General features: G+C 38.1%; 1 protein-coding gene across 4 annotated transcripts in view; it reads left to right on the top strand.

The window, feature by feature from the left end:
- The window catches only part of LOC149570778 (uncharacterized), a 153,447-nt gene extending 133,260 nt beyond the window's left edge, over positions 1-20,187 (top strand). For all 4 annotated transcript variants that reach the window (XM_089812340.1, XM_089812341.1, XM_089812343.1 and 1 more), the window contains one exon: positions 18,772-20,187. In XM_089812340.1, the coding sequence (XP_089668466.1) occupies positions 18,772-19,666 (895 nt within the window). In that variant the 3' untranslated portion in view covers positions 19,667-20,187. The remainder of the gene's footprint in view (positions 1-18,771) is intronic.
- The last annotated feature ends 1,019 nt before the right edge of the window (positions 20,188-21,206 follow it).

Consider the following 21,206-nt stretch of genomic DNA (forward strand, 5'->3'; position numbering starts at 1 on the left):
TTCTGTTCCATTGTCTGTATGCGTTGATTTCTTTACCAGTACGGTAAACAAAGTTGAAGAGTAGCCATATGAACCAAGGAGAAGACGTCACAAGTTACCTCACTAGGGTTAGACTTGTCAAAGACAAGTTAGCAGCTGTTGGAGATAGTCCCAGTGATGATGAGCTAGTATGAATAGCCCTAATTGGGTTTACTAAGGAGTGGGGTGTCTTTGTTCAAGTTGTCAGTAGACAAGACACTTTATCTAGTTGGGATTGACTATGCAGTGATTTCATTGAAGAGGAATTTAGAAAAAGTCTTGTCAATGTGGCCAACAAGAGTTGGAAAAGTGAGGTGGAATAGGAAAATGTTGTCCTAGTAGGCTAAGGGAAAGCAAAGAAGGGGTCTAGTAAAGGATCAAATTCGCAAATTGAGAAGGACTTGTCTAAGATCAAGTGCTTTGGTTGTCACGAGTATGGTCACGACGCTATGGTCGCTATGTTAGTGATTGTCCGCAAAGGAAGAAGAGAAAGATGCAGGTTGCAGTTTCAACAAGTGCAAAAGAACTCTCTAGTAGAATGGAAGATGTGTTTGCACTCATAGCTTGTATGGTTAGCTCAACCTCACAGTGTGTTTGGTATATAGATAGTGGGGTGTCCTTTCATATGACAGGAGTTAGAGAGTCCTCCAGTTGTAAGGAGGAGAACACCAATATCCAGATTTCTATGGAAAACTTGTCCAAACTCAACTCAGTTGAGAAAGGGATTATACAGTTTTAGAGGGATAATGGAAAGATAATTCCACTTCATGATGTGTTGCATGTGCGAAGCTTAGGTATGAATGGAATAGCTGACAAGAAGAACCATTCTATATCGGAGGCAACAAAGACAATGCTACATGACTAGGACATGCCTGACTACTTATGAATAGAGGTGTGTAGTACAACAATTTACATATAGAGCAGGGCTCTACACAAGGTACTAGGGAAGATGACAACAAAGGAAGCTTTCACAGGGAAGAAGCTAGACGTTGGTCGCTTCAGGATATTTGGGAGTTTGGCATATTCTCATATTCTGAATGATACACATACAAAGATCAGACTGTAGAGAGAGGCTAGCTTCTTGGGTATAGTGAAACCTCAAAGGCATTTAGGATTTTTATTCCAAGGACTAGAAGAATAATTGTTAGACGTGATGTCAAGTTCATAGAGGACAAGGCATTTAGAAGGGCCAAAGATTTGCTAGTAGATGATCAGAGTGAGCAACCAACAAAAGTTCCTAGACCAAGTCAAGGGCAACAAAGCTCAAACACAGTTACCAATACAAGTGTAGGCTCAGGTGGTGAAGGTTTATTGAGCAAGTAGCAATAGGAAATGCATCAAGAAGACATATAGAGTGATATTTCATCCTCTATAGTTAGTAGTGGGAACTGTGAGAATCAAGATAAACAAAGGGATACTTAGGAGTTTGTGGGAGCTCCTAGGAAGAGTATTAGGCAGTGGAGACAACTAGCCAAGTTTAATGACTATGTGGCATTAGTTAGTCAGTTGGTAGATAGTAAGCCTTCTAGCTATCAGGAGGTTGCAAAACATTAGGTATGGCGAGATGCTATTGTTGAGGAATATTCCTCAATAATGTAGAATGCTATGTGGGAAGTAGTGGCTAGACCAATAGATGGGGAAGTAGTTGTATCACACTGGATCTATAAGATAAAGCACGATGTAGATGGTAGCATTGAGAAATACAAGGCAACGTTCGTGGAAAAGGGGTCCCCTTAGGAGGAGCGAATAGCCCATGAGGAGACATGTGCTCCAGTGGCTAGGTATACTTCTATACGAGCTATGATCTCTTTTGGAACACAGATGGGATGGCAGATCCATCAAATGGATGTCAAGGCAACATTCCTTAATGGTTAGTTGAAGGAGGAGGTACATAGAGCAATCAGAAGGCTTTGTAGAATACAACAAAGAAACCCATGTGTGCAGATTGAAGAGAGCCTTGTACGGACTCAAGCAAGCTCCTAGAGCATAATGAACGCATTGATAGATACTTGTAGTAAATAGGCTTGTGAAGAGTGAAGTAGATGCTAAGCTTTACTACTTGGTGGTTAGGGGTGAGGTTCTCATTGTAAAAACCCCAAAGAAAAGAATGCAGACCTCCACAATTTTGAACGTAGGTCTACAATTAAGTTTTCAGATTTCAAAGATGCCCAAAATGTTGATTACTTGGGCTGCCAAACAATAGTGTTAATCTGGTGTCCAATGCCACATTAGTCCACTCTCTAAATTATCAGAACCAAAACTTCAATTAGTAATTTCTTCAGCCAATAGCCAGCTCTCAACAACAACAAAACATAGATAAAGAGACGTCAAATGCATATAGATTTAACTGCCCATGTAGAGAGAAAATACTACCAGAAATTATAGAATATCACACAACTATTATCTTCAGAATCACCAATATACAATACCACAATGTTATCACAATGGAGGCGAGGAACAGTTTTTTTTATTAATATCACCAAAACATGAATGTACAATGTCCAAATATCAATCTGCTTATAAAGGGGTCGGTTGGTTAGAAACCAACTGACAGACTCCCTGATTCCCAACTACCCACTAACACAAGTATTAAATACTTAAATCACCGAATGCCGACTACAAACCAATTGCCGACTACATATATCCTCCCCAAAAAAAGAGTCATCTTCCAGATGACGACTAAAAATAATTGAGAAATCTTTCAAGAAGAAGGATAGGAGGACATCCCTGGACTCAGAGTGCCTCGCAAGCGTTGCACCTCCGGCTCCGTCGTTTCTGTTTTATACGAATGCCGTGAAGTGCTCGCAAAGTATCCATCTTTTTAGCTTCGGCCACTGCCAACTTGCCTTCCAACTTAGCTCGCTCCAACTGCCAACCCACCATTAGAGCAGTCTTTTCTGCTTGCCATTGCTTATGAAGATGTTTATTCCATTGGGCTTCCAAAAAAAACCCCGGAAAGCTGTCTCTATAGCAACTAGAGAGGCCATGAGAGGAGAGGAAGCAACCTGGGTCTGAGAAATGATAGAATGGCTGGTCCAAGCAATGGCAATATCTTCCTTACTGTATCCACTTTGTTCTAAGAGATCCTAGTCTATATAGCAATCAGCTTGCATGAACTAGGCTAATGCTACAGCCGTGGCAAGTACACCCTCCAAATCATAGGACTGAGCATGCCAAAGGAGTTCCTGAGTAGAATGCTCCATAGCCCGTAACATTGTGAGAAATCCTTCTGTCTGAGCTGCAAAAGAGCTGGAACCAGAGGTTGCTCATGCCCACTCTGTATCTCCACTGGTTCCTCAAGTCGTGAGGGTACAGGGGATGACACCAAACCCTCTTCTTCTAGCAACTTGTTAGCCTCTTCTAAAATGGTATCTGCTCTTGCCATTGTCACCTGAGTACCAGGAGAGGAAGGGTCCTTCAGTTGCTCCCCCATAGCCGACTGAACAACGAGAGCCACAGGCTGGACCACCTCTGGCCTAAGAGGTGTCTATAGGTGTACCTTGTGTACACAGTGAACTTGGCCTCTTAAATCAATCACCTTGGTGTGAGTAGGCTGGTCTGGCTAGAGAAGGGGCTTGATCCTTGGAATAGATAGCTTAGAAGCCCCCTATGTCAGAAAGTATCTTGAGCGACTTGCTGCTTTTAAGCTTGTGTCTTCGGTAGAAGGAATTGGTGGTACTACAACATCACCAGGTGGAGAAGCTGACTGAGGAACCACAGCGACTCCCGTAGGAAGGGGCCTTGTTATAGGTGGCAGAAAGACTACTTCACATGGGGTGCCCTATAAGTGACTTAGGCGAATCTCGGCTACTCGGGAATCAGAAGAGGAATTTGTATCACTCTCTGTGTCCTTAGATCTGACTTGGTCCTCGTCCTTCACTACTACGGCATGTGGTGCCTTCTTTTTGGTGAGTTCACCACAACCTTGGTAGCCCACACCCAAGGTGTCTAGATGTAGCCAATAAGTCATCATTGGTTGGTACGGTTCCACTCTACTTGTTGGTACCAGTGTCCCACGATGTTCACTACTAACTTGAAGCCGAACTGCCTCCAAGAACAAAGCCACTACATGATGGGGCATGTAGAAAGCTTTATGCTGCAACTCCAGGAATTGCCGCAGTCTACCAGGAAGGAGTTGAGCCCAGTTGTAGATTTGTCCTTGGGATAGGCCATCCACCATTGGCAACATCCAGAGAGCAATATCAGAGGAGTGACTACTAGCCGTGAGCTTACTTTTTACCAAATCCACCACGCAACGCTGTTCCTCATTCGCAATGAAAACCTTTCTTAGCCCTCGACTATTCTTCAGAATACCTTCCCATTCCTCATTGGTAAGATCTTGACGACACAGGAGTTTTAGCCATTTCCACTTGTCTTCTCCTGTCATAGGGGCTTTGCTCAACTTCTGCCGTCAATTAGGGATTCCAAAAACCCTACTAAGTACTTCGGAAGAATAAGGAACTACCACTTGGTGCTGAGCATACTGTATGACAAATTGATGACTTGCTCCATCATACCTCGTAATCAAATCTCAGAGGATAGGTTCAAATTCGCGTAAATCAAAGATTGGCATAAAGATAATCTTGTCCACCTCAGCGGTGACCAACACCTTCTGGAGAGGATGATCTGCGTTTAATTTTTCCCACCATGCTCTACACTCACTGCCAAGCACACTTTCAAAACTGATACTGGAAGCAGTGATCTTCTGTGACAGTTTAGTCTTGCTCTATGCCATGGCTAACTTCTGAGTTCTTGCCTGTAAGGCAGCAACTTTGGTACCTTTGGAATCAACAATGTGGCCCCGGTTGGGATTACCCATACTTGACTTCACCATGTTGGAGGGATATGTCCAATCTACATTCTGCCAACGTGTGCTGAGATATCTCCAATGATCACCCCAAAGAACTGTTCGCGACATGCTAAAAAAATAACCATACAATTCTCGTACAAGTAGAATGGTCTCCTTGGTTGGTAGAATTTGTAAAGTGTATGTTTGATCGGACTGTACGCTGATATGTTCGTACCCCTGTTATCGTACGATAGCGGTACGCAGCTTAGCTTTGTGCAAGTCCGTACGAAGATCTGCCGTATGGTTGGATGCCACCCATACCCTGTCCCTCGTATGCTGCAAAATTGGCACCTGTACACCATTTGAAGATGGTCTTCTATACGCCAATCCTCTGTATGTTGGGTTCTGTACGGCACACCAATTTTGCCCTCTATACGCTGGGTTCCATACGTCACCACAACCTTGTCCTTCGTATGTTGGATTCCGTACGAGTATGTCAAAATCTGTCCGTATGCTGGGTTTTGTACGGTACACCACTTCTGTCCTCCGTACGATTGATCCCACATATGGTTGTAACACTGCCACTTTCCTATGGTCTGATAGGTCGTCCGTCGCCTTGCTCTGTTGTCCAGACACCCTGTATGTCACCCTACTATGTACGCCGTACGTCCACAATCCCTTGGACTATACTTGCGCTCACCTTTCCCCGATTCTTGTATTTGTAACATGTTGCAATCTGCTTGGAAGACTTCATAATCTCCCATCTGCCAGTGAAATAAACCCTTAAGGGACTTTGTGTCATCCTCCAAGTATTCTCCTAACCTGAGTACTCCTTTCTTGTTAGGTTCCATCCCTTCATATTCTTCTTCTTCAGAGTCAGATGCCAAGTCCTGACTTACTGACTGGTTCTTGAGATTTATAGTGTACTTCCTTCCGATTCAATAGAGAGGGTGTTTCGTTTCCATTTGTGATTGGCCTTTGCTACTACTAGCCATCCTCTCCCTAATAAAGCATCATATCCTTTCTTCTCCAAGGTAATAACCACAAAGTCTAAAACGAATTGTTGGGTTCCTATTATTACCTTTTGCCCTATCAAGGTGCCAATTGCTTTGATGCCGTGCTGATCTACTCCCGTAAGCTGGAATTTGGGCGGCCACAATCCAAGTATCTTTTGATAGAACATTCACCCTCGAGCCTCCATCAATTATCGTGTTTGAGAGTTTCTACCCAATGATCTCCATCTCTACCACTGCTGGTGCCCTCCCTAGACCTATTGTAAATAAGGTATTTTCTTCCTTTTCCACAAAGTTTTTTCTTTTTCTACCTGCTCTACTACTTCTGGTTCCACTTGTTCTGCTGTATCTGGTTCCCCTTGGGGATCTTGTTGAGTTGGCAACATTCCTTATGTCAATGTGACTTGTAATTGGGGTAGTGTATCTAGTAATTCCCCAATGGAGATTGGAATGGTAGTTTCTAATACTTTCCTTATGATGTTAGGTACCCCCTTGCCCCTAGAGGTCTTGGCTGGCTTAGCTGTTGTTTCCTCTCTCAACTCATTTTGGATGTTCTGCTTGACCTCCTCAAATCTTGCTTTTTCCACAGTCACCTTTGAGTACATGGCTTTCTTGGCTTGCATCCTTGTTATTGCAAGTACCTCACTTTTTGATCCTGCAATATCCAGCATGTTCACACCTTTTTGCCTTAGGCAATTCTCATCCTCATGGTTGCCCGACCCACACCGTTTGCAGAGCATTCCTTCATTTTGTCCCCCTCCGTTTTGATATTCTTGAGCAAAATGGCCCCATTTGTTGCATCTTCGGCATTGGATCATGGATTGTCTTCTAGAATCACATTGGATTGCCCATCGGGGTGTGTTGGTGTTGCTATTGTTATTACTACTATTGGCATTGCCTCTATGGTTATTCCTGTACCCCCTTGGTGAAGCTTTTGTATTATTGTTCTTTGTTCTTTGGGGGAGTTGCTAGTAGTGTAGACTGTTCTCTAGCAAACAATATTTGGGCGTGCCTTGTTTTTAGGTTATAAGGGCAGTCTTTGATTGCATGACCCCCTATCTGACAAATCTTGCAAAACATTAGGCATGCTCCTTTGGTATGATCCTCTATTTCGTAGTCTGTACATCTTAGGTCTTTACCTTCCTTCTTCTCATCCTTAGTTCCAGCTACTTCATTAGCTGATTGAGGTCCTTCCTCAAGGCTTGGATCGTTTTTGACTGTTCCTCACTCTCCTCAGAACTCTCACTAGAGCTTCCATGCTGTCTCCTCTTTGAGGTTTTATTTTCGCTCTCAATGTCCATGGCACGCGTACAAGCATCTCCAAAAGTGGATGGTGGGACTATCTTCATTTTTTTGATGGGGTGAGTCCTTCAATAAACCATCTTTTCTTTAACCTATCGGCAGGCTTACTGTCCAATTTGCTGATGAGTTCCTTCAGTCGCCTGGTATAAGCCTTCACCGATTCCTTCTTTTCTTGCTTGGTGCTATAGATTTCTGTGACAATTTCATCATCATCTCTTAACAATTTGAATTCCTCCTCAAATGCTCAACGTAGGTTATACCAAGTGTTCTTCTTGCCAGCATCCAAGTCTGCATACCAATCTATGGTGATCCCTCTTAATGTGGTAGGAAATGCCTTCAACCATTCGTTACTGTCATTGTCCCTGTTCACTTGCTATATAGTTATACAAGTTTTGCAATGGCAAGCAGGGTCCTCTAATCCGTCCCTCGTAAATTTAGGCAATTTTTGTTTATCGACTGCCATTTTCTTTCCTTGTTGCTGCCTTCCCAATGGAACCCCTCCTCTCGAGGGAACACCACCACCAGGTGGAACCCCACTTCCAGATGGAACACCACTTCTTGATGGAATTTTACCTTCCGATGGAACACCACTCCCCGATGGGCTAGACTCCTGACTCCTTATCTCCTCTTGACGAAGTTCTTGCTGTTTAGGGGTTTTTGGTTTTTGGCACCCGAACTATCTTTTTGGTGTTTTCGAAATAACCAAATTGGCTAGTTCCTCAATGGTATGTTCAATCCACCCTTCTTGACTTCGGTGGGAATCCCCTTGTGTTCTCTAGTTACGACGTCTCTCTTGTTGCTGCTGGAGATTTAAGGTTCTTAGGGCGACTTCCTCCTTAGTTTTGTCCTTTGGTGCTGTCCTCCGGTATTTATTTGGAATTAGGGGCATGAAGTAATTCAGTGCCTATCTCCCTATCTTGGCTTATTGGGTTCCTTTACTCTATGATTCCGCGTCCTCTCAGTAAACCGTTGAAGAACTTGTTGCCTTCTTCTTTCCCTCTCGATTTGTGCTCTTTCATCCTCAATATGTACAAGGTTCCTTGCCAAAAGCCAAGGAATCTGTCCTAGGAGATCATGCACCACCGGTGGCATAGAGAGTTTGTCGCAAACCGTGCTCTCAGGAATTGTCCTCTCACAGGCTTCCCTTTGCACGTATAGTCCGACTGCAACTTCCCACGCTGTCACCAGGTTGCGTGTCAACTGATCCTCCCTAGTTATTTCCTCCTCTCTGTCGCTATTAGTAATTTGGATGCAAGGTATAAATGGTCGTCCCATTAGTCCATCTTGTCTAGCACAATACCTCCAGATCCGAACTTAGGCAACGACGCCAACAATATAGAGAGCAAATACTACCAGAAATTATAGAATATCACACAACTATTACCTTCAGAATCACCAATATACAATACCACAATGTTATCATAATGGAGGCGAGGAACAGTTTTTTTAAAATTAATATCACCAAAACATGAATGTACAATGTCCACGTATCAATCTGCTTATAAAGGGGTCGATTGGTTAGAAACCAATTGACACACTCCCCACTTCTTAACTACCCACTAACACAAGTATTAAATACTTAAATCACCGAATGTCAACTACAAACCAATTGCCGACTACAGCCCAATGCAATTGAATTCAGCTTGACCAATCCACAGTATTACATCTGCCACAAACTCTCAGCACCAATGATTTACAACACAAGAGGAAGGATTCTCAATCCAATGCAATCAATGTTGAACTTCAATCTGCTATACTTCAGCAATAGATGAAATGTAGAACTAAGAGATTCACATCCCTCTTAGGAAATATCAAGCAATAAACAATATCTCCCAACCACAATATATATAGCAAGAGAGATCGATAATAATTTTCAGAACTTTTATGCACAATACCTCAACTATGGATTAAAGGCACATCCCAACTTCAAAACCTTTATACTTCAGCAAGGGCATCAAAATTCAAAATCTCAGAAAAAGCCACAGGCAACAAAAGCAAATAAATTATCCAAGCGTGCTTTCCTCAACAAAGGGGCTTGTATTTATAACCCCTAGATTCTCTTTTGTTGCCAAAATGTAACTTCACTCAAGAAGCTTTTCCACACAACATGAATTAGAAGCTTCCATTAGATTATCTCACTTGGCTTAACTAATTAATAAATGGCACTTTCCAATTATAACTCTCAAGTGAAATTATAACTTTATAATAAGTCATTTAATAATTAATAATAATTTGACCACTAAAAATATAATAACTCCAAAAATACTCATCATTTAAATATGTTGTCTGAAATAGGAGTAATACCCCTATTATTTCTCCATGTGACCAAATACACTTTCCAAAAATAGAAAGGGTCCATCTCGATCAACACCAACTTACCACTAATAGTAAGTACGCAAAACTAAGCCCAAACAAAATTTGATTTGAGCGAAACGAAGACCAACCTGTAGCTTATTGAGATGTGGAAAAGTTAAGACCCTTCCAAGCCAAGCCATTGCCACAGAAGACCCTCTATCCACAATAATTAGCCTACAAGGATCACAATAATAGGCTAATTCTTGAAACTCTAATGCCGACAAAATTGGGGACATTACACTCATTTGTGTTCTTTATGTGGATGACTTGTTTCTTATAGGTTCACTAGGGCTCATAGAGGATTGCAAGAGGGACCTTGCAGAAGAGTTCGAGATGAAGGATTTAGGACTTATGCACTACTTTCTAGACATGGAGGTGTGGTAGACAGATGGAGAGATTTTCCTTGGTCATGGGAAATATTGCATTGAAATCTTGAAGAGATTTGAGATGGAGGATTGTGAAGCCATGTCTACACCCATGATCACGAATTGGAGGAAGGTAGATATATCTAGGGAGAAGGATGTAGATCCCACCTTATATAGGCAGTTGATCGGTTTGCTCATGTATTTGTTCAACACTAGACATAGCATTTGCAATAAACTCTCTTAGTCAATTTATGGTTGAACCAAATAGAATGCATTGGATAGTGGCTATGCATGTGCTGCATTACTTACATGGTATAGTTGAGTATGGGATCAGATATGTTCGAGGTGAAGGTATCAAGTTGATAGGCTATACTAACACATTTTGGGTAGGAAGTACAACAAGCAAAAGGAACACTTCAAGGTGTTGTTTCAGTTTAGGATCAAGAGTTGTATCTTGGTTTTGTAGGAAGTAGAAGTTTGTTGCTTTGAGTTCAGAGGAAGCAAAAGACATAGCAGCTAGCATGGCGACATGTGTAGTTATATGACTTTGGAAGTTGTTAGTGGTCTTATTTGGTCAGAGGGTTGATAGTAGATACTATTGTGATACATTGCGACAATTAAAGTTGCATCAAGTTGTCTGAGAATCTAGTGTTTCATGATAGGTCCAAACATATAGACATTAGATATCAGTTCATCAGAGATTGTGTACAACGAAGGATTGTTCAGAGTAGGTAGCAGACATTCTGACTAAGGCATTGGGGAAGGAAAAATTAATCTTCTTCAGAGATAAGTTGGGTGTCGTGCATAACAACTTCCTCGCTAAGAGGGAGTGTTAGTTGGGTAGCTTGAAAGCTATTCATCCATTAGCAATAATTAGAAAATATTTTCTTTTCCTAGGAACTTTGGTTAGTGTCAAAACAAATATTTGTTTAATTATTTGGCTCTTTAGGGACACCTTGCAATCAATTTTGTTAGTGGTTGTTAAATTGTTTTAGATCTTAGCCATTGATTGAGAATCAATCTTGATCGTTGGTTTTCCAACATGAGTAGTTTAAAAGAGGGTCAGGGGGCATTTGGGGAACACAAGTTTGAGGAGTATTTTCAGTATTAGCAAATGAATTTGCAGTGATAGCAAATAGTCTTGCAGTGTAACAACTTTACCAATTTAAAACTTGTATCCAAACAATAATTTCAAATACTGAAATAAAAAATTATGCACATGAACACAACACAATGTTTACGTGGAAACTCAGTGCGGGAGAAAACCACGGCAAATAATTGCTTTTATATAAACTTGTTCTTTTACAATGATTTGTGGGATCCAACCTACTAAAGGCTTCAACCTCTAAGTCTATGAGCACTGACTCACTAGAAGCTCCAACTCCCACACTTTGCAGGCACTGACCTACTTGAAGGACCAACCCTCATTGCTGTCTTCATGAGTACCAAGCCACTACATATAAACTGTTGTTCCACCCTGAAATTGTTGCTTACTTCAACGGATGATGGACAATTTAATCAATTCTTTATTCTCTTCTTTATATTTCTCTTTTCTTAATTTGCACTTGGATACTCTTCTATTATGGACATACAAGTCTTATTTATATCTATTCACACTCTTATTCTTCTCACTACTCTTAATTTCTTTCAATCAACCAACATATCCTGACATACATACATACATACATACATATAAATATATATATAAACACTTCTTATTCTCTTTTCAGATATTCTTCTGATTCCACTCTTCTATCCAAAATAGAGAATATCTTATATATGTATATTTTATTCCAAAAAGATGCGTCTCTTGGCAAAAGAGATGTCTCATACCTTATCATTATCATTTTAATGTAATTGCACCTTGTTGACTTTATATTTTATAATGATAATTGCACCTTTTGTTAACACCAATTGCTCCCTTTCTTTGAATCGATTATTGTTTCATGGTAATGATTCTTTTCACGGACGATTTATATGCTTGAAGTATACTGGCTTTTAAATGTTCCTCTTTAATAGTATATCCAGAACTCAATATTTAATGTCAGTATTGAATGGAAATACAATCCCTGCCTCATACAAACACTGGTATATCGTATAAATATGGTATAACTGTGCCTGCAGATATATTTTATTGGACTGTTCTCAGTACCTTTCTCCATCGATTATCTGCATTTCCCCCTGAATTGACATGAGAACTTCTCTGTTGATTCCACAAATTTTAATACTGTGTATGCAGGTTCAATGTCTTTTAACAATTTCTACAGTGTGGATCATGCTCTGTTGTCTTATGACTGTACAACCGAATCATCTCCTTACTGGCAATTTTCTGATGTGTTCTTATGATATCACAGCTTCTTTTATTGCCGCCAATATTATAAATACTCTACTCGTCTCATGACACAATTATCTTTTTGTCATTTATTATTTGATGGCTTGGATTAGACTATGTTAGATACTTGTCATTGTACAATGTTCAAACTATCTAGCATATATCGCTGATGGCTGTGCCTTTCTATCTCATTGTTTCTTGACTATGGGCATCTGACTTGGATTTAATATGATCATCATTTTCTCGTTTTACTTTGTTGGGTCTTTTCCAAAAACATATCGAGCTTCTGTCATCTTTTCTGAATATATGCGTATGTGTATTTTCATTTGCTGTAGATATATATCGGCTATGAACTTGAACTGGGCTTCAGCAATTATCACACTCAACCATTTGAACTTTTGTCTTCTTTTTCAACATCATTGCAGATAAGACTACTAATATCACCATCCACCCTTCTGTTCATTTACTGAATATGAGTTATCTTCCATTAATTGTATGAATGGACTTCCATTTAATCCACAAATTGTCTTCAAACAGATTGAACAAATTGTCTTCAAATAAGTTGTCTTTGAACTCTCGCTGTTTTGTTATAGTTGACTATTTCTGTATTTTTTCTTATTGTAGTCCTGCATATGGTTCAATGATCTGTCCACTTATTTGTATGATGTGCATCCAGTCTTGCATCATTGACTTCAGATAATCCTTAATACTTATTATATGCTGAAGAACTTCATTATAAAAGTTTCTGGACTTTGCTATATTCATTGCTTGTATTATGATATATTTATTTTTGCATAATTCAACTAAAATCTTGGTCTTAATAACAGTTAGCATCATGTATAGGAGGGCCCTGGTCATCTCATAATACTATTAGATACATCCATATTATCTTCACATGGCTACTTTTTTTCTTGATCACACCACGATATTGCTTTGAACATTAATACCATCGTAGGCATTAGTCCTCTGTTATATGATTATAATCAATCTTTCACATATTCATGATAATCTTGTGTACCACATATTTGAATACTCTTTGAAATCAGTGACAATTTTCCAATCTTACCTTTGACATCAATGACAATATCTCAACAAAAACATCTTACCTTAATCGTGTAATTGAAGAATTGTGTGGGCTTAAGAAGGTTCCAAGAGCTTGGTGCGAGAGGATTGACTCCTATCTAATGAGCTTGGGTTTCTCCAATAATGATGCAAACCCAAACTTGTACTTCAAAGTAATTAATGGGGAAACATTAATCCTAGTAATTTATGTTGATGATTTACATATTATGGGTGAAGATTATCTTCTTGTTAAATGTAAACAGGAGTTAGGCTCTGAATTTGAGATGAAGGATCTTCGATTATTACACTACTTGGGTGAAGTAGAAGTATGTCAGAAATCTGGTGAGATTATATTAAGTCAGGGAAAGTACACCTCAGACATACTAAAGAGATGTGGTATGATGGATTGTATACCCATGTCCACACCTATGGAAACAATTTTTCATAAATTAAAAGAAGCCTCAACTAATATAAAACTGGCAGATTCTACTGTATACAAGCACATAACTGGATCCTTGACATATTTGGTAAATACTCGACCAGATATTTGTTATGCAATAAGTGCCCTCAGTCAATTTATGTGTGAACAGAGGCAAATACATGTAGTTGCAACAAAACATATTCAAAGATATCTACAAGGCACAATTGTATCTGGGCTCAGATATTCTGCTAACATAAGCTGCATGGATACATTGATTCTGATTGGGCAGGTTGCTTTGTTGATAGAAAGAGCACCTCCGGTTGTTGTTTTAGTTTAGGATTGTCTAGTTCAACAAGAAACAATCTTCAATGACACAAAGCATTGCAAAAGCCGAGTATATTGCAGCATGTATGAGAGCTCAAGAAGCAGTTTGGTTCCAGAAGCGTTTTATTACAAGATTGTTTGGAAAACCCTCAGAGCCCACTATCATTCACTGTGATAATCAAAGCTGCATAAAGTTTTATGTAAATCCTATGTTTCATGACAGAACAAAGCATGTGGAGATCAAGTATCACTATGCAAGAGACATGGTAGAAAGGAATACCATTAAGTTAAGATACATTAATATTGAAGAACAAACGATAGACATTCTGACCAAGCATCTCTTCAGAGTTAAGTTTGAGTACTTTCGAGGTAAGCTTGATCAAAACTCCGACTCATTAATTTGTTTTTATATATATTGTATATATACTAATGTATTTTCATTTAATCTGAAAATTCTTGGTTTTTTGTACCTATGATATGAATATCCTTGTGAGGTGACACTTGTACACTATTATAAGACAATTGTACACTATTATCTTCATTGTGAGGTGACGATCTCACAATGAAGGTTGATGTCTTATAAAGTCATTTTCATGACTTACATATATTTATTGAAATCCATTATGGTAGATGTCCAATGTTCAATATCACAAGAGGTGGTATCTGAAGATCATGCCATAATGATAGATATCTAATCTTCAATATCACATGAGGTGATATCCAAAGAACATGCCATAATGATAGATATCTAATGTTCAATATCATATGTCGTGGTATCTAAAGAACATGACATAATGATAGATATCTAATTTTCAATAGCACATGAGGTGGTATATGAAGAAATGCCATAATGATAGACATCTAATGTTCAATATCACACGAGGTGGCATCAGAGAACATGACATAATCTAATGTTTAAATATCACATGAGGTGATATCCAAGAACATGCCATGTAGTAATGTTCAATAGCACATGAGATGATATCTGATAACATATTAGGAGAATTCATTGTGATGTTTTTGGTGAGACATAATGATACGTTCATTATGTATGGAATCCTCCCTAGCGAAGATGTAGTGTTGAAGTTAGCTTCAGGAGGCTTACATATCTGATTTACAATGATGTATTGATTATTTTAATATTTAACTGCATATCCCTCTTACAAATAAATTATGTAAATCATTTAATGTCTTTGATAAGCTATAATTTCATATCTCTAATAAGTATTATAAACATTAACAGTCGAATCTGGACATTAATATCATACTGACTGTGATTGTGATTATTATAATAGAGATTAACATTAATCTAAATCTAGGATATCCTCTATTTGATTACTGTTTCTAATATCAATCAAATATTGATAATGTCATTATGCAATTATCAGCCATTACAATTAGTCAACATAATGCCAAATATAAGTGGATGTTATTAGACTAAAACTTTCGCCGTTCATAGTTAAACATTAATTACAACTGATCAATACATTATTGAGCAGCCACAACTCTTACATCATTTGAAATCTCAGACCGCTCAAACCGCTTTGACATAGGTATATACATTGGGTCCATCATATCATCGACAGGATATTAAGAGAGACACTTTACAAGAATATGAATATACACAACTTATATTATATACTCTCAGAGCAGTGTTAACGATAGCAGAGAAAAATTGTTCAAATGCCCTGAAGATTGATCGATATTATCAGACTACTATATTTGAACACTCAGATAATCTAAAGGAGATTGAACAATTGCTATGCTCAGATCAGAAATTACAAATGCTCAGAAACATCTCAAAATATCAGATAGACGATCAAACTCGGAGCATATTGCATCTGATTCAGATATTTGATCAAGACGGCTTGTAGGAGGAACATTGCATATTGGATCAGAATTAAAAACAAAGTCGATTGTCTATGAAGACCAGAAATCGTGAGATTATCAATATTCAGATAAGTTCATATAGTGTAATTCTTCTGGAAAGTACTAATTCTTATAAGAAAGAAAGTTATCTCTGAATCAGAATTTCTTTGTCTGCAAATAAATAATCAGAAATTATCTATGTGCATAAGAAACTCATTTCAAAGTTGCTAGAAATCTGAAACTTTAAACAAACTGGACCAGTACCAGGGTCCTAGGCAAGTGAACTAGATTTCCTAGGCGGTTTACAGTTTGCTCTCTTTGTGGGGGAACATTCACTTTCTCAATCCTCATTTTATAAGTGGTGAAGATAATGTGCAACTTGTCCATCTTTAAAGTGTCTAAATCCGTCATTTCTTTGATGACAGAAATTTTCGCATCAAATCTAATGGGAAGAGATCTTAAGCCTTTTGCTGGATTACTTCATCCTCAAACTTTTCTCCAAGACCACAAATAGTATTTATGATGTCATCTAGGCAGAGCAACAGGCAGCAACATTCTCTTCATTCTTCATCTTTAAAATTTTAAATCGTCTCGTGGGTTTAGATCTTTTCTTTTTCACTTTGTTATCTCCTTCATAGGTCCTTTGAAGCTTACCCCACATTTGTTTTGCAATGTGCAATGAATGACTTTGACTTTTGATGAATTCGATTTGTTTGGGCCATTTAGAATCACATTCATAGCTTTAGCATTGTTCTCACTTGCCCTCTTTCCGGGTGATCTGTAGGTTGAGTAGATGGTGCCACATAGCCATCCAAAACAAAATGACATATATCAAAACCATGAACCACCAAATAGGTACACATTCTTGTGCTTGAAAAAGCATAGTTGAACCTATTGAATTATGGGGCTCCGTTCAAGAACCCTGCTTGATTTGCCATGTGAATCAGTATAAGGTCAACTTTTTGCTTTATTATAGACTTTAGCATCTGTAATAAAATAATGAACGCATTCATACGAATGAGATTTGACAATAGAGAACACAAGATGCACACACAATTTGCATGAAAATTCTTCCAGAAGAAAACCATGGCAAAATATTTCTTATATAGGGAATTTCTTACAAACTTCATAGACACCAACCCATAGGAGACACCAATTACTTCCATCGAGTGCCATCTGAGGAAGAGACACTAATCTCTTTGAATGAGAGGCACCAACCTCCCAATCTCTTAAAATAGAAGGCATGCTTCAAAATACAATAGATCAATTTGTTTATTTTAGTCTAGGATCTGCTGTAATTATATTCAAACATCTGCTCACTACACCAAAATTTGCCTTGAAACTCTGCTCTTAAAACTGCAAAATTAAAAATCTCCATTAGATCTGCAATATGATCTTCAGTGAATGTTCATAAAACTGAAATATTTCTTCACACAAATCTGCATATGATCTTCAACAATTGTTCCTAAATCTGAAATATATCTGCTCCAAACTATGTCTGATTTTTTAAATAAATCTGCTTTTATTATTTAAAAGATCTATAATGAATTCTTGCGTTCTAACCCTCAAGCAAACCTTTATTTATACCTTCCACAAAACACGTTTTCACCAAAAGATACAGCCCCTCAACAAGGTCGGCCAAAAAGCTACATCGAATCATTTGGAGTTGCTAGAGATTTTTTTTTTTGAAGTAAACAAACGATGGGTATGTTGTCAGTAAAATTGTGTGTATCAGCGGACGGGTCCCTTCGGGAAGGTTCTTTTTATGTAGCTGACGGGCCCTTCGGTAATTGTCATGTAGCCGATGGACCCCTTTGGGAAGGTTCTTCGGAAAGTATTTATACACCCTTTTAGGTCATTGTAAATCATCTAATCATCTGTATGTAATCTCTTGGCATATGTGAATAAAACAAGGAGTTCTATGCATTGATTCATTCATTATCTCAGTACGGTAAACAGGGTATTCAGTTTCAAAAGTGATAGTGAATTTATAGAGCTTTCAGTGATCTTAGAGTGTCTGCAAGGAAAGCTTTGTCGAATCATTCCGAGTTGCTTGAGAATTATGTTTTTACCTTGTACTAAAAATAGTTCATCCTGTTTTCAGATGAAGAAACTGAAAGTTATTTTGAGTTTCAATGTTTTTAGAGTTCTCTGATTTGGGGCTGAAGTCAGCTAACTCGATTTCATAAATTAAGTTTGAAACTGCATTTTGTTATTGAGGTGGGCACCTGTACCTCAGACATGCACTTGGCAAAAGGCATTTTTTGTTGTTTGGATTTTGAATTCAAGCATTTGTTAAGGTGTATACTTCTCCTCTAGGTATGCCCTTTCCAATGTAACATCAGACGAATTTTTATCTCTTCCATTAGGTGCACACTTTTACACTATGATTTTTGAATGTTTACTTGTCCTTTATATAGGTGCTCATTTCATGCTCTCAATGGGATTTTCAAACTTTAATGTAAGCTCAATGTTTTTCGCTGAGGCTTGCATCTGCACCCCCTAAACGGGAATTTGATAACTGGATCGGATTTCCTTCATTTTTGAGCATGCCAATGTACATTGGAATTTCTTCGCACTTAGTTGTTTTTTACCTCTTTTCAGTGTTGGAAATCTAGAAAAGACATTGCTACTATGGTCCATGTTTACTTAGCATCATATAATAATAATTTATAACTAGCATTACATGGTTGTAAATTGATATTGTAAAATTACAATCCTGTGGTTTCCATATTGATTATTGTTGTGATAGGAGCTTCATTTCATTCATGATGGCTTTATTTCCAAGCAAAGAAATTAGAAGCAGATAGTTATTATCATTTTGCTGCTTCATTTCTTTTTTAATCACAGAGAATTGTTTTCATATCATTTGTTTATGAATTCTCAAATATTTTTATAACAGTCAGATTTTTCCCCTGTAGGATTGACTATGCTGCATGCAGTAGAGGGTTTTTGGGTCAGGTAATAGATGTGGAGATTGTGAAGATGGTGCCTAAGAGTTGGAGTGACCATGCTGCTATAGTGCTTAGTTTGAAAGACCAACCGTCTTTGCCTCTACACCCTATACCTGCTCTTAGCTCCCGGAGAATGAAAAGGTTCAAAGAGGATACTGGGCAGACAAAACTCACTGCCCTTTTTGGTGGACGTTCACTGAAGTCAATGACACCTAACCAGAAGGAACTCGTGTCTGAGGAAAACCAAGCCTGCCAATCCTTAAAAAGCAATAATAACACTTTGGAAAGGGATGCAGACTGCAAAAAAGGACATATTGAAAGCTCAAACGAAGTATCAAAATATAACCTGGATGGCTCAAAGGAAACTACATTATTTACAAACAAGAACCTCTCTGTAGATGTAAACAATGTATCAGAGACGCATCTAGATCGGTCAATTGCTTCTGAACTTGTGGAGAAACTTGAGAAAAAGCATAAAATAGGTTCTCAGTTAACACATGCTAAATCCCAGAAAGCGATATCTTTGGACACGGATGAAGTGTTCATAATTGAAAATGTAAACTGTCAGTTAACTGAATCACAAAAACAGCTTATTACTGATAGTATGCCCAACTCATTTGATCACACAGAGAGCCCACCAATTGGGGGGGCAGGTGACGAGATGAACAGTCAATCCAACAGACTTGCTGGAGCTAAAATTCCTGCAGAAGCTAATGTGCCAAAGAACGTCTCGAGAGAGCCATCAGCTTCAATTCGACAGAAGTCCCAGGTTTCAAAGAAACGTAAACCGGCAGAAATTTTATCAGGACATAGTGTTAAACAAAAAGGACTCAAGAGTTATTTTAAAATACAGAATGCTTAATCTGCATTAAGTTGCATTTTGAATTAAACATGCCTCTGCTTTGCATCTTGGCTTGTGTGGATTTCAAATTTTTTATGAGACGGCTGGTAGTTCAAGGTTTTGCCAGATCTGCAAGGGAGCAGAGGTCGGAATGACGGATGATGTTTAATTGTCATTAAAATGTTTTAGAAAATCATTGCTCAAGCCCATACCATGAATAACACGAAGTTTTGGGTACTTATCTACACAAATATTATTTTTGACATGGTCATTGCAAGCTATAGATAAGATTAGATCAGATGAGATTTTAATGTCCACGAGGCTGAAAATAGTCTATGGGACACTATTCCCACTGCATCGATTTTGTTAATTCGGTTTACCTTTTGTGAAGGCTGATATGATAAGGCCACCAAACTTCTCAATGTTCTCTTTGTTGAATTAGTTGTACCATGAGTTGTCAGATTTGATCATGCTATTCTTGTATGCCTCATATTCCAAAATGAAATGTTGTTAAAGAATTACAACTTATTGTGAATCGGAAATTTGTGTATATTATGTTACTATCAAAGCTGTTAATTTATGTTTCAATATAATTTAACATTGACAAGAAAAAACATATCTCAATTTCCTAATAACAAAATATGCTTTAGGAAAGTGTGAAGTACTTGTCGAGATGGAGGTCTCCCAGCTGTAACCTATAAAACGTTAGTACGAAACAATGCAAAGAGGCAAAAACTGCAAAGTATTAAGTTAATCGAGAGAGCAGAATAGATAATAAATATTATAGAACCTTTAAGAGCAAAAAAAAATGTGGGAAGACAATTCCTACACACCAAGGTAAATTACTCCCTTGCAAGCCAATTTATTATTGTGGAGCATTTAAAAAGCTTGTATGACCGTCAACAACAAAAGGTTGGGGAATATTAAAAGTGTGCATGTTTTAATCTTGACAGAATTATCAACATTTTCGACGATTTCTTGTTTTATAGAATGGAAGGAATCCACATTGATGAGAAGGCATGTTTTGAGGTTAAGGATTCCGACTCTAAAGTGTGAATATATGAAAAAAAAGTCTTTTTCAATGTCTATGTAATACCTAATCAAGGGGGTGATGGAGATTATAATAAAAAACATATTTATTAATGTATAAGGCAGGGAACTAATGTTTTGGTTGGTTTCTGTTGCAATTAATTTTTTTAGTTAAGCATATGTCATATTCAAAATACGTAAAGATTATATTTAAAAAATATTTTCGTGATGAAAAATGCTAATTTCCAATTGGTCAATAGATAATTTCCTGGGGGTTAATTGATTTATTGGGGACAAGAAAATGAAGGAAAAAATGCTGGAAGTGACAGTGCAGCGGGTACATTTATTATGTATTTGACAATGGAAGTGAAAGCGCAGCGAATGTATTTACTATGCATGTGAGAGGACGGAAAAATATCAGTGTTAAAAAGGCCAAAGACATTAATAACATTAAATCCCCACAAATCTCACCAACATATTGTTCCATAGAAGCAGTATTGTTAGTAACTCTAACAAAGAACTGAGAAACAAT

This window comes from Cupressus sempervirens, chromosome 2, assembly GCF_028749045.1.
Source record: "Cupressus sempervirens isolate cs-2001-9-10 chromosome 2, ASM2874904v1, whole genome shotgun sequence".
In the NCBI taxonomy this organism is placed as follows: domain Eukaryota; kingdom Viridiplantae; phylum Streptophyta; class Pinopsida; order Cupressales; family Cupressaceae; genus Cupressus; species Cupressus sempervirens.